Source organism: Gavialis gangeticus, unplaced genomic scaffold (genome assembly GCF_001723915.1).
Source record: "Gavialis gangeticus isolate Ggan-Ray unplaced genomic scaffold, GavGan_comp1, whole genome shotgun sequence".
Taxonomy (NCBI): domain Eukaryota; kingdom Metazoa; phylum Chordata; order Crocodylia; family Gavialidae; genus Gavialis; species Gavialis gangeticus.
The window spans coordinates 1359004-1375799 of record NW_017729015.1 but is presented as its reverse complement, the minus strand read 5'-3'; the positions used below and the strand labels follow the sequence as shown (position 1 = coordinate 1375799).

The 16796-nt window shown below is 45.2% G+C and overlaps 2 protein-coding genes across 3 annotated transcripts in view; one reads left to right on the top strand and one right to left on the bottom strand.

The window, feature by feature from the left end:
- The first annotated feature begins 1164 nt into the window (after positions 1-1164).
- Positions 1165-7649, top strand: SLFNL1 (schlafen like 1). The gene is made up of 3 exons (XM_019512059.1): positions 1165-2411; positions 4192-4866; positions 6642-7649. The coding sequence occupies exons 1-3, from the start codon at positions 2007-2009 to the stop codon at positions 6771-6773; spliced, it is 1212 nt and encodes a 403-aa protein (XP_019367604.1). The 5' UTR covers positions 1165-2006; the 3' UTR covers positions 6774-7649.
- A 2519-nt stretch (positions 7650-10168) lies between these two features.
- CTPS1 (CTP synthase 1) overlaps positions 10169-16796 on the bottom strand; it is a 43844-nt gene continuing 37216 nt past the window's right edge. Inside the window, exons 16-19 of one of the 2 annotated variants that reach the window (XM_019512119.1) lie at positions 16541-16637; positions 15721-15865; positions 13858-13965; positions 10169-11756 (exon numbers count right to left, since the gene is read on the bottom strand). In XM_019512119.1, coding sequence (XP_019367664.1) covers positions 13890-13965; positions 15721-15865; positions 16541-16637 — 318 coding nt within the window. In that variant the 3' untranslated portion in view covers positions 10169-11756; positions 13858-13889. The remainder of the gene's footprint in view (positions 11757-13857; positions 13966-15720; positions 15866-16540; positions 16638-16796) is intronic. The other variant, XM_019512118.1, reaches the window with a different exon arrangement.

Genomic DNA, 16796 nt, shown 5'->3' with positions numbered 1-16796 from the left:
CATGTGGTTCTGGTAGTGCCATGTTCTGGCCTTTGGGAGAGGTTAGTCCAGGCAACAGACCTGAGACCTGGTAACCAGTCTTCCATATACAGAGAATGGGCCAATGTATCATGTGGGGCTATTTTTAACAAGGTGAACAGAGTGTTGCCTTACTCAGCTCCCCTGGACCCTGATTTTTCCTTGGCTCAGATACCTCACTGATTGTGCTCAATGACATCACAATCCAGAGCACTGGTTTAGGCTCACATCCTCTCCCAGCAGCAGTGGGCAGGACAGAAGAGCCCCTATGTTGGCTTGTACCTGGATTGACGCACACGGGGCTTCAGAAGGTGACCAGACTCAAGCCTTTCGATCCTGAATAGGTGATTGTCAGCGTTTTCATGGTAACTCAGCAACTGATTGCTTGGTTCTAAGGGTCTGGAGTTTACTCCAAGCCCCTGAGTCCATTGAGACTCTTCAGAGACAGACACCAACTGTAATATTTCCTACCCTGGGGCTTGGGTAGTAAGCATTTAAGCTGTCAAGACTCCTTGTGATTAGTCAGATAAAATGTGCTTGTCCTTTCTTGTTAAGAATTTGCATTCTGTTAATCCCAAACATTGTGCAAATGCCTGGAAATCTTAGGCCATGCTCTGAAGATTTTACAGACTAAGATGCCAAACAAGAGGAGAAGAGATGGAGCTAACTTTAAAAAATAGGCATTAGGTGCCAGCGCTCTCCCCAAAGAATAAACCTCCTTCTGAGTGAGTCGGAAGAAGAAAGGTTAAGACTGTGGATTAATTTAGAGATTGTCGTCTTTGAAGAAGTGACACTGGGCATGACTACATGAGACGTTTACTGCATGGCTGACTAATTAGCGGCACAGTAACCATTTGCATCCCTATTAGGCTGGAGTAAACTAACTTAGTCTGCAGCAGGATAGTACTTGTAAATACAAGTCTGTTCTGCTGCAGAGTAAAAAAAAACTCTGCAGCAGCACTCAGGGCAATCCTTTAAAGGATTTAGGTGGCTATGTTCAAAATTGTGATCCAAAAAAATCTCACTCCGCTGCTGCCTGATAAGTGTCTGTAAGACCCTAGAGTTGTGCTTCTGCACTTGCCAAGAAGTGCTCTTGATGTGAGCAGCTTATCACCTAGCTCCTGTCTATGCCCAAGCAGGACCCATAGATCCTGGCATTCCTCTGCCTACCTTTCCTAAGGGGCTTGACCCAACAGCACTCCCAGAGCATGGTTAGCAGATGCTGACAATACCAGGCTCCACACAAAATGCTGTAGTAGCTATTTTCACCAGCTGGAGGAAGAGGTGCTTCTGTCCACCTCCTAGGCAGACCCTCCTGGGCACTGCTGGGGGTGGGGATTGGGGCTCAGGGATTGCAGCTCTGTGGGGAAGGCTCCCTTTATGGCACATAGGGAGCCTGAAAGAATTGCCAAGAAGCGTTATGACATGCAGTGAGGAGTTAATCAGACCAGCAGCTGGTCTGGGTTGGCCTGGCCATGAATTGGGGCCAGAAGAACACAGCGGGTGATGGTGTGCGAATGTGGAGAGAGAGGCACGGGCAGGGACATGGGAGAGGAAGCCTGGAGCAAGGGTGGGAATATGGTGAACAGGAAATGATTGGGCATGTGGGGCCAGGGCTGACCACTTAGGGGGAGTGACAGCAGTTGGGAAGGAGCTGACTCCAGGAGTCTTCTCTCCTCCTGGATCAATTCTATAGAAAATAACAGCATGTAAAAGCTCTTGCTTCCCTCCCGACATACCAGAACTCCCTAGCAGGAGGGTTAAGGGCTGCCTTGTGACAGTGTTCACAGATTTTTACTCCACAGATGGAAAAATTCATGCAGATTTAGCATGGTGGCCCACCAACCAGCAAGCCTTCCTGCAGCGAAGCAAAGCCAACAGCAAATGGAAAGGGACAGGTACTAATCTCGTTGCCTGGCTGCTGGAGCAGAGCAGCATTTCTTCTCGAGACTGCCACCAAGGAGCCCTCTGCTCTGGAGCCTCAAGTGATGGACGGTTTGTCAGAGCCACCAGCGGAGAAGCCCTTGGCAAAGGAGTGTTTAGAAGAGCCTGTGGAGCAAGGGCTGGTTGGCAGGACTCACTCCTATGTGTTGTACATTGGAAATTTGAATCCCAAATACTCCCAGGAGGTCCTCCGCAGCATGCTGAAGGACATCCTGGGCACAGCCACCATCACCTTGCAAAGGCATGACATTGAGGTGGTGAAGAAACCACGACAGGCCTACGCATTTGTTCAAGTAACAACTGAGATGGACCTCGAGTGCATCCTGAAGCAGCTCCTGGTCACCTCAGAGATGGAGCAGGAGCTGGTGAAGGAGCTTGTGATGAAAGGGAAAACGCTGGTGGTGGGGGATGGCAGGAAAGGATCACCTAGTGCAAAGGAGTGCAGGGAGGTAGGTGCCACCACATGGCTGTCAGTCTGTGGGACCAAAAGGGGCAGGCATGAGGGTAGGGGAAAGAAAACAGCCTGAGTGGGCTGACTGGGAAGGGTGGGGCTGGTGCCCTTAATAGTGCCAGGAAGCAAAGCAGAGGGGAACCTGACATCCACAAGTTTCCCCAGTGCATAGAGAGCAATCCTCAGTGCCTCCTTCTGAGCTCAATACCCCTTCCCTTTTGGAAAGCAGCATTGCACCTCCCAAGTTGCCTCACCCAAAGCCTGAGCACACCTCAGGGCTTGTCCCCCTTGCACAGCCTGAATGTTAGTTGGGCCTGGCAGCATGCTCTGTCTGGCTTAGCTCTGGAGTGGGGCGCAACCTTTCCACCAGCGCACCTGTGTGCCCTGTTGGTGATGTCCCCCTTCATGGGACTGCCACTCCCACTTATGCTGAGACATACCAAAAGGGAAATCTGGTCCCCGCATATGGCAGCATGAGCTTTGGGAGTAACACAGACCCACCTCCATCCACCCTGAGGAGGTAACTATTACCTTTCTCAGGTTACTCCTTGGTGGTTGCCTTCCAAAACACTTAGGAACTCAGTTACAGATCATTGCCAGCATCCCTCGCTCATTCAGCCCCAGGAGCGGGGGACAGTGCAGCAAGAGGTGGGCAAACCATTGTATAAATAGCCATAAAAATATTGCCAAAATGTTCACTCTTTTCCCCAAGCTGATAGAAAAATCAAGCTAACTCATCTCTTAGAATATGGACTGCGGGGAAGAGACCTGCATTGCTCAGGCAGATGGAAGTTGAGAGTCTAACACGTCCCACTTTTACCTTACACCCTGGCTCCACTTCTCCCTCCCCTCCCAGAGGTCAGAGGGGAATTTCCTACATTTTATGACTAAAAGGAATCAGTGTGACCCTCCGCTCTGAGCCCACCAGAGAGCAATATCAAATGGACTCTGAATCTAAGCCACTAACCTGGGCTTGAGATTCAGACCAGGCTTCCCACTCTGCTTGTAGAGCAATTGTGAACATGACCACCATGGGGTTGAGAGCCAGTTCAGTGACTCAAGATCATGCGTGCTCTGTTCACAGTAAAAAGATGCGCTCGCTTAATGCAGCACTGCTGGCTCCCTTGGGACCTGATAGTCAAGCTGGGTGGTATTGTCCTCTGCCATTGCCACCAGTAGTAAAGGCTTCACACTGAAACGTATGGGCTTGTGCAGAAGAAAGGGGTGAGCACAAACTACACCATTCAGCAGATGACACACAGGAAGGCATCACTGCCAGTTCCCTCTCATGGGCTGTGCTGGTCCTGCTGGGCTTAACTGCAACCAAGTGTGCAGACCCTGAAGTTGGCAGCTGTGATGCACAGAGAGGACGGGGCCCTTTCTACTCCATCCTTTGCTGCAGCAGGCTTGCTTTTGTGGGGTGCCGTGGGTTATTTCCAACAGAGGATAATTGGTAACTGTTTAGATACCTGAGTAAAATATTTCTTTCCTGCATAGTCCTTCTCTGAAAACAGGAAGACTTGGGCAGTAGAACAGTGTTTCTTTGTGAAGTTTCGAGCCTCTTTTAGCCAGTAGTTAACCCCAAATCTCCCTCTCTTGGCTTCCTAGCAGATCTTGTAGGGATTCTCCTGTTTCACTGAGGTTTAATCCAGTCCACAATGCAATTGGAATAAGAAAGCCTGCATGTGTCAAAGAATGGCTATTCAGGCTGGGGGTCTCTCCTGTGCTGCGGCTGTCTCCTCAAGTGTGTAATATTTAGTATTTCTGGTTTTGCACAGAATGACTCAGAAGTGAACAGCGCCAGCCCCTTGCAGTGTGCTGAATCTGACAGGCGCAGGATACAAAGGGCAGAGGAAGACCAGGCCAGCCACAGCCAAGAGATATCCCTTCACACCCGGAAGCAGGCAGAGCGGCCATCAGCATTTCTGAGTGGCACCAGGTCCGACAGCGCCATTGTCCGGAGGGAGATCGTGGGCCAGGAGCGCTTGTTCTATGGGGCATTCATGGGCAGTGAAAGCAGGAATGTGGAATTCAAGCGGGGCAGCGGGGAGTACCTGAGTGGGACCCTCAAGTACCACGTCCGGAAGTATGCGTGTGCCTTTCTCAACAGCGAAGGAGGCAGCCTGTTTGTTGGGGTGGAGGACAGTGGCTTTGTGCATGGGGTCAGGTGTGGGCATAAGGAGGAGGATCGCGTCCGTTTGCTCATCGATTCCATTCTGAAAGGGTTCAAGCCACAGGTGTTCCCCGATGCCTACGCTTTGACCTTCATCCCAGTGATCAAAGCCGAAGACACGGGGATCTTCCTGAAGGTGGTCCGGCTCAGCATCCACCCACCCCGACCACAGGGAGAAGTGCTGCTGTATGAAACGGACCAGGGAGAGGTGTACCTGCGCAGGGATGGCAGCATCCAGGGGCCGCTCTCTGGAAGCGCCATTCAGGAGTGGTGTAGGCAGGTAATGGATGGTCAGTGCTGGGCTAGCACAGAAAATGTCTTACTAAAGCCAGGGCAAACCTGAGTTGCAGCCAAACTCATACTGGATGCTTCCCTGGAGCCCCACACGTTGAAGGGCTGATGGGATGAAATTCATCCCTGGGCAGAGGTCAGCACAGGGATGAATTTCACAAGAGATGCAGCAATTCCCAAAGTGAGTGGGACCTCATCCTTCAGCTTAGCCTAGGAGAGATGTTCTCAACTGCCACTCCTTGCTAATCTATCAAATCATAGACACTGGGGGTATGTGGTTAAAGACCCTTCCTCACCATGCCAGCTTCTCCGTGTCCAGTGATATTTGCCCCTTGCTATTATCTTTTGCCTTTTGCACAAGAAACATCAAATGAAAGAACCACCTGGGCACAAGGATTATTCAGGCTCTTTGGGTGCGGGGTCTGAATCAGTGGCTCTCTCCTGTGCTGTGGTTGTCTGCCACCCCAGCTGGGTTTCCTAACTGTATCCAACATGCAAGGCTCGGGTGTAAGAGTGAAGTGTGCTGCCAATTTTAAATAGAAAAGAAGTGGGACTCAGGCACCCAAAGTTTGGAAGGCAGTGGTAAGTCGATCCAGGGGAGGTCTACTGATACAGTTGCACCACTCCCTCCCTCCCTTTGATCCCTGCTCCACACGAACTTTAAAACCAACCACCTGGGAGGGGTAGCAACATTTCAATTCAGGTCCTGCTGATCATGGCTTATCACACCCCTGAATCCTACTGATTTGTCCATTCCACCAGTGTAAGCAACCCTTTTAATGGTCTGGATGATTTGCTATTCAAACTATCCTTTCCTCTGAAATTTTGCTGTTAGCCATTCCTGGTAATGTTTCTCATCTATTTCACAGCCCTACAGACTATTTTTAGAGTGTCTCCCTCAGCCAAAATATCTGGAAGGAAGATCTTGTACCTGGCATTACAGAAAACAATCCTGGTGCTTGGCCCTGTTCCCTCTGAGAATCAAGCTAACTTAGCATATGGGCTATAGGGAAGAGACCTGCATTGCTGGCGGCCAGCACAACATCCCTGATAACAGCACAAGACTTTTTGGTGGTTTATTTCCCCCTCTGTGCTGTAACCACTACTCATTCTGTGGCACTTTTCATGATTATTTTTGCCCAAACCTTCTGGCTAATTTCTAATGTGGGCCATTACATCAAGCAGCCAACCACCTGCAACCTGTTCCTGATTACATACAAGCATAAAACTTCACCTAAAGAAAGGTAGACTGAACTGCCCTTATTACCCATAGCCTTCCAGTCTTTAGTGCTGCCCTGTTCATTATTGTCTGTTTTTCTCCCATAGCAAACATGAGACAGGGAAAATAAATAGCTCAGAGATGCACTCATTTGTAATAAAGAGAGAACAATAGTGTGTTAGTTTAGAAGTGGGGCAGAGTGGCAGACTAACCTTGGATACTAACTTGTTCAGAGGCAGAAGCTTTAGGAACCGACGCCGTGCTCTCGTAGATGTTAAGCGATGCACTGTTTCTGCAGCTGGCCATCTTTAACCTGAGCACAAATCACTCTCATTTTCTTTTCCTGCTCTCATACTCTTCTAGCCTGTTGTCCTGACATAATTTCTGCAGAACCCGTGTCAGGCAAATCACCTGTGACCGTTGTAAATCCCACTAGGTATCAGCTTCCCTAGCTACTGTATGGGAAAGGGGCCCACACATGTGATAGTTTAGCTTCTGTGTTGGTCTCTCAATGAAATAGCTATTGTGCCATTGCCCATCTTTAGAAATGGACAGCAGAAGTCAGGAAGCTGGAGGAGAGGATACGGACACTGGTGAAGGAAAATGAGAAGCTACAGCATCAAGTCAACCAGGAGCAGAGTGCAAATCCCAACTCTAGATTCTGCACCATGGTGTGATTCAGCAGAGGCACAATGCTGCCAGAGCCAAGTGGGCTCAGGAAGGGAGAAGCAGGTAGGAGAAGGGGGAGGGGAAACACTTTGTGTATAGATTTTGAAAATTCATTTCACTAAAGAGCGTTATCTCAGTAACTCAAGAGATAACTTCACTTGGCCACATATTAGTTGCACACTGTCCTACAATTGATGGTTTGTGGTAGAACATTTGTTATCCAAGTTTGACTGAACCTCTAACGAGGCAGGATGGCATTACACCCTTGGGAAGCCACTGATAATTCTGAACATTGTGTTACATCTCCAAGCGGTTAGCAAGAGAATGTACTTACCTCGAGGAAGTATAGTTCCTCAAGCTGGCCTAGTCAGTTCACTTTATTATAGCTAAACAGCCACCACGTGAGCATGTGCTTTTCATGCTTTGGCCAGGGGAGGGATGTCAGCAACATTACAATGGAGCACCACTGTTCAATGTGGCACCCAATTTTCAGCTGGGTCTGTGTTTTAAGTCATCAAACATGTGCAAGTTGTTCCCTGCCTTACAATTTCAGCTGCTTCAAAAGCAGGGGAGAACATTTCTTGGGCCCTGGTGGAGTAGAGCGAGCCTTACTAGCCGGTGGGAGAGGTACCCTAGTAGTAGTGCAATGCAAGGCAGTATCTGTCCTGATGCATGGCTATTTTACTGCAAAATCTAAGGCTTCCTTGCATTCCTTACCATTTGGTGCAGTTCCCTGACCTCAGCAATCATTTAGATTTGTCCTTGGATGGGTGACTGGGGTTTACCGTGGGATGACCCTAGCTATGCACTAAACTGCGTTTGTGTTTGATACTTGAGTAGATGGCTCAGATGCTAGGTTTCTTTGGCTTGGAGCTGGTGCTCAGACAGTTTAACCATCCTTGGCTTCCAGCATTTCCAGCATGGTGTTTGAGATCTCAGCACCAAGACATTTTAGATGGCTTTTTTGCAATGGAACCTGCAGTACTGTCTCGTCACTGGGGGACTTCAGTTGATACTGTTCTTGACTCAAACGTGGAGGATGTCTCTTCTCCAGGATCAGATGCAATTCTCATGTTTTGCTCAAATCCAATACATTTTGAGATCTCAACTCCTGACTTTTGAGTGCAAAAGGAAGAGTGGAAGCATATGGGATCCCTAACGAAGATACAGCCTCCCCAAGGCCTGAGAGGGTATCCATTGTGCTCACTGATAAAAACCAAAACCTGTATAAAACCACTGCTTTGAGAACAGGACTTAAAGCCTCTGGGTTTAGTTTCCCCATGACAGCTGTTAATGCATGCACGTGCAATATTTCTGCACAGTACAGCAGGGTGTGAGGGGTTCTGTCCCTCCCCACCCCTCACTTTGGGAGATCATTACAAGGAAATGAAGAGGGGCTGCTTTACAAACAACATTTAGGCTGTACCCCCTTGCCACAGATCGTACCAGGGAACCAAGGATGGGTCAGGAAAGCTCTGCCTTTACACCTGTGAGAGGTGTATGGTTCAACATATGGAGTATGTGGGGTTCACAAGGACACTATTCAGAAACTCCAACCTCACACCCATGAGGAACCTATGGCAGAATCCACAGCAACACACACAGACTATTTCGCGTGTAACTCGCATGTGAAAACCTAAGCTTTAGGAGAAATATTTTCAAACTACTTCAATTTGGACACTTGGAAATCAAGTATGCAGAGGTACAGAGTTGGCAGGTGCACTCCTCACACAAACCTGAGACAGTCTTTTTGCCTTGGTTAACAGCAGCAGCTCAGAGTCCCAAGCCAGCCACACTACTGACATCTTTGCATATACATTACTGCTACAGTTCCCAATAAAGATGGGAAAGCAGCAAGGTAAAGCCCATTTTACCCATTCTGAAGTGCAGAAAGATAGCTGGAAAGAAAATGCCAGTCTATGGCTCAATAAAGAGAAGGTAACTCATTATTTAGCTACATCTTTTATTCCCTGTTGAAAAAACATGTCCCACCTCATAAATCCCATTTCTTGCTGGATTTTATTAATACTGGAGGATGGGACATCGATTTTTCCACAAGACACTACTGCACAGTAGTGCTAAGTTACTGCACAGTCAGCATCTTGTGTAGATGTGGCTAATGGATAGAAACACTTCTCTTTTGGGCCACTGAACACAACCCCAGCCTGGAATTAGGAACGGCAGTGCCAATGCTCATAGATGGAACAAGAATTCAGTGACTTACGATTAAAAGTCCTAAAACCCGATCTTCAGCCGTAGATGATCTAGATTTTGCTTCTGTATAAAACCTCAAGGAAGTGGTTACCACTGACTACTTTGAAATTCAACAAAAAGGAAAAAACAGCAGTCAGCCACATGGAAATGAGTGCTTGAGAACAGATGCATGGGGAGCCTGCTACAACAGCAGCTGATTAAAAGAGCTGGAGCACTTACTAGAAAAAAATCCAATCCTAATGAAGGAAAGCCCAACGTTCTGTGAATTATGCTCAAGCTATAGCCCTAGTGACACCTGCAGAAACTCTCACTGACTTCCTTGTGATTAGAGTTTGACTTTTAGTTCACAAAGCATGCAACAGGAAGGCAAGCTAGTCTGAAGTCATCTTATCAGCTACTAGCCATACAGAATCTAAGTGGTGACTACAAGAACGGGCAGAGGCAGGCTGATTCAAAAATAAACAGCAGAGAGGTGCAGGGGGAAGGAAAGCGGAAGACAGAAAAGTGGTTCCTGTTCTACACTTGTTTCCATCAATGACAAAAATGAGACACCAGATTTCACAAGCTGTTTGGCAGTGTCAGTAGGGCTGCACCAGAGATATTTCAGTACTATATACAGACAGCATACCAAAAAAAGATGATCACCCCAATGGACATCACACATTTGAAGCAGAGGGCAGAGAGTTACATTTAGATTATACAACACACTTTACTTTAGTCTGTTTCCTGGAATCCAAGAGAAACTCAGTAGCCTCTTTGCAATTTTTATTACTATTTTACAAATTGTGATTAAATTAGTTATAAACTTCCAGCCAAAATAATAGAAAATATTCTTAGAAAAGAAAATAAAGCCATGGCAAAGATACAGGAACCCCTCACTATTCGCGGGTTTGGCATTCGCCGTTTCAAATACTGATGAATGCCAAACCCGCATTTTAAATACACTTTATACACTTACAGAAGCTCCTTGGGAGCTCTGCTCTTGCTGCCGCCGGAGCCGTGCCTGCCCCCGCCAGCTGCCAGGGGCACTGCGTTCATGAACACAATGCCTTATTCGCAGATTTTGCCATTCGTGGGAGATACGAGAACGTATCTCCCGCGAATGGCAAGGATGGCCTGTACTATGTGAGGTCACATTGTAAAAGAATTAGCCAACTTATGGCGTGTGTATTTCAATATACAGAACATATAAACTGAATTAATATTTATTATAGGACTGTTATAATGGCACATACATATCATTCAAGAAATTCTTACCAAGATTCTTGTCAAGAATAACAGCTTTAAACTTTTAAAGAAATCTATGTTGTATCAAAGAACAAAGCGTGGAGGGCTGTAATAAGGGCACGGTTTTAAGTGAGATTTCACGTTATTAGAACATGAGTTTGGGAGTCAAACTGTGCAAGGGTTACTACTAAACTGTTTGAGACATACAGCTTACCCCAAACTCTAATGAACTGAAGAGTACTCAGTCTGACACTAAATAAAGAAAATTTAGTTCTTCTAGTTACTGAAGACGAACTTTGTTGCTTACACTGTGACAAAAAGCTGAAAAAGGGTATCACATCACGTTTCCCATCAGACCATTTGCATTATCTCATCCCCACCTTTGTGCAATTTTGAGCATAACATCACTGGGCAGTGCACATCTAAAGATTAAATCAAATGGTGTTGCAAGCAAGTTGCTACACCCACCCTTTAGGAAAACAGCACTTTGTGTGACATTCTCAGTGCAGGAACACACACATTCCTGCAGTACAAAGGAAAGGAAAGGAAAGACCTGTCTTTAAAGAGTGAAACAAAAACAAAAAAAAGGAAAGAGAACCTTGAACTGTTCAAAATTAGAAGAATGTGTTGCGATTCAAGGCAGCATATGAAAAACAAGTCACTCTCTTTTCTTCAACACCCCCTTGATGCAAGGAGTTAAGAATTCCCAGCCCAATAAGCAGCACCAGCATATGCTGGCATTATAAAGGGCTAAAAATAAAAAAAATAAAAATCACACTACATTCAGGCAGAGATAGGCCTTCCTGATCCTGTGGCCTTTTAACATGATCACAAGTTAATTAAATCCCTGCAGAGAAAAACGTCACAGTTTGAATCAGTTGATTATGTCCAAGACTAACTCTTCTGTGCCAGGAGTACAATTTTCCTGGTTAAAAAGTTCTTTGCCAACAATAAATGCATGAAAAAAACACCAGTACTGAAGTGTATTAAACACCAGTTTTAAAAAGACAGGCTGCATAAAGCAGAATAAACTGACATCCAAACTTCTGCAGTACAGCTTAAGAGCAGGTTTGAAAAAAGCTGCAGAATTTACAGATAGTACAACTGTACGATAATACCTGTGCTGCTCCAAAACAGATGGCTTGGAGGAAGCAACCTAAATAGTAATGTTTCCAAGTACAAATTCATGCTAGTATTACCATGCATCATTAAGAAATTGTGTGTGGCTAGATTCTTCCTAGCATCCTCAATCCCATCTCAGCACCTAGCCTTCTTGACTTTGTTTCTCTTCTCAAAGGTAGTAATAATGGTAGAGAAGGCCTGGAGCTGTATGTGCCATGATGAGGTCTTCTTAGGGAGTAACCAGGATCCATAGAGGGGGCCATAAAACAAGAAAAAAAGAAAGTTTGGAAAATAAAATGGGGACAAAATTTCATAACAAAATTAGAAAAGCATAATTTTAAAAAGCCCAAAGCTGATAGTTTCATGCTATTGCTGTAAGAATGCCTGGAAGTCTAAAGGAAGGCTCTTCTCTTCTAGTGAAGATCGACCTAGAGAGGGAAACAAAGGGGGCGAATTACCTTTGGTTGAGAGCAGCAGAGTGAAAGTGCATAGCTCAGAAAGGATTCAGCTTGGCCTGCAGTGGCATGACTAAGTATAGTGCTCTGCATTTGCCTTTACTCAAGCAGCACCCTGTTAGCCTCTAGGAGCATTACAGGACTGTTTAAGAAGAAATGCATTATATATACCTCCTTGAAAACAAGTTCACTCTATGAAACAGCATTCAAATAAACTAGAATAGGGGTTGACAACCTATGGCCTGCAGGCTGGATCCAGCCATTTCATCCGGCCTAGAGCACCAAGGGGCTTCAATGGCACAATGGCCGAAAGCAGCAGTGGTGACATTGTGGGTGGGGAGTGGTGGCTGTGGCACAGGCTGTGTTGGAAATGGTCTGTGCTTCGAACTAAGGTCTGTTAAAGTGCCCCCCCTCCACTCCAACATGTTATTTACCCCCAACCTAAAATCCATGTTTTGCAAACCTGAAAAATAAAACCAAACTCTCTCCTCTTTGGCTGAGCTGAAGCACTTTGTCATAGGAGTCAAAATCTTGTTTCCTTGGGCCAACTATTAAAAACTGAATTGAGCTCAGATATATGAGCCCATATATTTCCTCATCAAGTTGGTGGTGGGATCGGAGGTATTAACACAGAAGTAAGTATCATTCCCTATGGGAAGTCGCTTTTTTATTTTGTTCATCTCCTCGAACGTGGCCTCACAGTGGCCGGATGCCTCCATGCAATCCATAGTATACGTAATAACACAATGGGAGGCATCCCAAGATACTTGTAAGACACCAAGGGATCAAGACAACTTCATGGAGGGAAGAAGTGGTTCACAGAGTATTTCTGTAATAAAACTGTTAGTAACCTGATTTGTAATACAAGCATAAATGTCTGGTCTCCTTTGACACTTCACTTTTTGCTTTGCACTTTGCTTCTGGAATGACAGTTCTCAGGAGAGGGAAAACTGGCCATCCTGACTGCATGTCTTTACACAACCAAAAAAACCTCTTTCTCTTGGAAATAAATGTGTGTAAATTCTGTTTATTTTGAAATATAGCAACTATGTAAGAATGTGAAGAAAAATATACCCAAGAGCAATGGAGGAACTTCCATTCCAAGAGGAAAAATCCACTTCAAAAATGAATCACAACTTTCTCCAGCCCTAAAGCATCCTGACTTTCAGGAGTTTTTTAAATGAGAAAAAAGTGTTTTAATAATAAACCCGACTTTAATAGGTGCTTTGCTCCTGCAGTTACTATTGGAGCGGAGAGAGCTTAAAATCTCTCATGTCCCACGTCACTGTTGTAAAATAGAAACCTGATATCTAAAGAAGAAATGGGACAGTAAGATGATGTTTATACCTGCCTCTACCAGCAGACGGCAGGGGGGAGTCTCTTGGCTGGCAGAGTGAAGGGCTCTGCCACCAGAGAGGACCTCTGAGTGTGGATGCACTCAAACTTCTGCCAATAGAACTGGACTTCCGCTGGCATAGCTTTGTTGTGTGGACATGGCCCAAAAAACACTTTTGAAATAAAATCAAGGAGCCAGACAGACAGTTGAGCCTACAAATAATAGATGTGGTCTCAGGCTAAGTGAATCAATTACCAGGATTTCTTCTCTCCCATTCGAAAGCACTTTCAATTGCATATACTTCATCTCAGTTAAAAAACCTACTCAACAAAATAATGACAACTTTTCTTAATCCTCAACTTTTCTCTCTCTTTGGTATGAGACCTCAAAATGACATTTCTATAAAAGTTAAATCCTATAACTGATTCTGGGTTTCAACATCTCCTATTTAAAACAGTAAATAGTATGTTATACTTTGTGTAGTTCAAATAATAAAAGTAAACTCAGACCTCTAATACACATGACTAACTTTGCTGTTTACCTAGTTTCTTAAGAAAAAGGGACAAAACAACCCAAACAAACTTAAGACACTATGCACCACTCAGAAGAATGCAGACTGCGCATATGCAGCACAGGAGCACTCTTATGGGATATGTACTTGCTCAGGACAGGTTGAAACATACAGACGTTTGGAGGGAGAAGCAGGCAAACAGAAACAAAAAGAAGTTTGAAAGTTACCAAAAATTAGTCATGATTTACTGATGGGAACTTCAGTTCTGTGATCTCCGAGTCAGGTGAGCTGCTGCCACTTCTATCACTGTAGGTATCCCTGCAGAATTTAGAAAGCTTTAGGAAAAGAAGCTTTAATGAGATTATCAACCACAGAACTGGCCAGACAGCTAGCCTCAAATGCCTTAGTTTTAAAAAGCATAAACTCTTTGGGAACCAGCCTGCAGATTATGATTTAGTGGTAAGTAGTAGTAGACACAGAAGACTGACGGGTTTGGGGAAACACTTTGTTGACCTTGTCTCCAAAGGCCTTCAGAGGTTTTCTTTGGCACGAAAGGCCTCTAGGAAATTAGCACAGCCTCTCACCAAGTACACCGCAACCAAAACATCAGGGAGGCTGGCTTTTAAGTTTTAAACGAAAGCCCTGAAAAACAAGTGGAGCATAAAATTGTAAGAATTTCCTTCAAAAAACAAAGCAAAAATACCTAATAAGTCATGTGTAAAGTGAAGCAGGCTATACTTGGAATCCTGTAGTTTCTATGTGAATGAAGTTAAATCACAACAACATGGTGTAATTTCAGAAACCATTCATTCTACCTTGTGCATTTCAGAAACCATTTATTCCCTCATAAAAGGCAAGGAGAGCACCAATGATGTGTCAGTAATGGCAGATTAGCTATAAAAAAAATCCCCAACATGACCCTTTCTACTCCAGACTGCTAGTGCAAAGGGCCTCCTGCTTTTAATCTATAAGTAGAATTTATTAAATGGGAACTATAAAATCAGAAATGGGAGACACTAGAAGCCAACCCACTCATACCAAAGTCGATGCTCAGCATCACTACACCACATAAGCATGTTAGTGCAGTGAAAGACAGACTCTTGGCACCAGGACATGAATTGTTTAATTAGTTGATTATACCAGCCAAAAAATGCTCCAAATTACTTACATCTCCCACCCAATGCAAACTGGTTGACACTTTCAGTTCTCATTACAGTCACGCCAACAGCCTCAGTATTGTCAAGGTGAAGATACTTTTACATTTAAACTCATGTTAATTGTGTATCTGCTTAGCTAAAAGATTCAGAACAGCAGGGCGAGACTATGACTGCCAGCTATTACTCAGCTACCATTATATCAATTTTTTGTACATTAACATTGTAACCCAACGATAGGAGCTTCTATGGCTTCCTTTTGCATTAAAATATTGCTACTTTTGCTGCTGCTTAGTCTCTTAATTCTTTAAAAACTGTTTCCATGGACTCTGGAGTTGTATAGTTACAGTCCTTTACAAGCGTTGTTTTTCTATGTGCATATGAATGTCACGACTGGTTCATCTACACCAACAATGTCCACTGATGAGAAAGGTAAGGAGGAGGGGCAGAGGTCACCAGTCAGAGGATGGACTTGATGTATTACTATATATCTGCTGTGTGTAGTTACAGTATAATACATAGGGCTAGAAGGGAACAGGTGGGTCATTAAATTTATTCTAAAGTCAAGGAGTGCAGGGCAAGGATGCTAGAAGCCTTTGCTAGTTTATACACAGGACAAGCCTGATTGCAGTGCTTCATAACAGCCCTGGGGCTCCCTGTACCTAAAGGAACAGTGCAAACTGAGCACTGCCTGTCCTCTGCAAGGAGTTAGTCTTCCTTATAGACATAACTTCCCTATGTGGAAGTATGGTTCAACAGCCCCCCTCAACACAGGTCAGGATGAAGGAGCTGTAAGAAGGGAAGCTGAAATAACAAAAACTTGATGCCTTTGTGCCAGGCATGGTGGGGTCCCCATTCCTCTGTCAAAAAAGAAAATATCCAGCTCTAGTACTGCACTGTAGGAAGACAGGCACTAGGGTACTTGTTTGAACCTACCTGGGTGAAAGCCTGCAGCCTTTTTGTAGATAATGCACGAGCCTTGCTGCAGAAGCCAGGAGGAGGCCAAAGTATGGGGGAGATGGCTTTATGGGTCTGGATAGGAACTCTGGATGATACTGAACTCCAACAAAAAATGGATGTTCTAACAGGAGAGAAAAATCAGAGTCAACTTATTGATAAGACAGCTCACCATGTCTTAGGTTTCAGGGGCCTTCTAGCAAACTTTCTGACATCTCCCATTGGCACCTACTACTGACAGGCACCACAGAGTGTTACTGGGGTCCAAGCTGCCCTGCTCAATAGACAATCCCAAGTTTCAGTCAAATGCAACCCTGGCTCTGGCCCCTTCTCTGCCCTGGAGAAGACATTTCTTTGTTCTGCCCTTCCTGCACAGACCAACAGAAGTGACTCTTAGGGAATCGGCAACCTTTTAGAAGCAGCAAGCCAGATTAACAGAGCTAGGTCCAAACAAAAGACTGCTGCTTCTGACCTGGCTGCCAGCACTTCCCACCCTGCCACATAAATGACATCCTGCAAAATTGCTGATAATGCCCCAACTTCATAGGCCAGACAATTGCCCGGCAGGTTGGAGCCAGCCCATGGGCCATAGGTTGCTGACTCCTGCTCCTAGTCATTTCCTTCCTTGTGAGGATCTGTTAGTTTCTTCCGATGGTCATTATTTAGCATTTCATTCAGTGAAGGAAAGGAGCACAGCTTCTGCCCTGATCCCATAGATGAGTTGTCATGCCAGACTTAAAAAAAAAAGTCACTCCCTGCCAAATACACCAACGTATAACCCAAATGCCAAAGTGCTCACCTTCCAACTCAACTACTTCCATTCGCTCTCCTTCCTCATCCTGGCCTACAAACTTCAGGCCCTGCTCTTCAAAACTACTTTTCAATTCTGGATTCACCTATGGAAAAAGAAATCAGAAAACAAATCAGGTGGCAAAGGCAAGCAGTCAGGTGGTGGCCCTAGATTTCAGGAGGGCGAACTTCAACGAGCTAAGGAGGATAGTTGGAGAAGCGCTGAAGACTCAGAGGGGAGGGGAGCCGGGTGTCCAAGGGGAGTG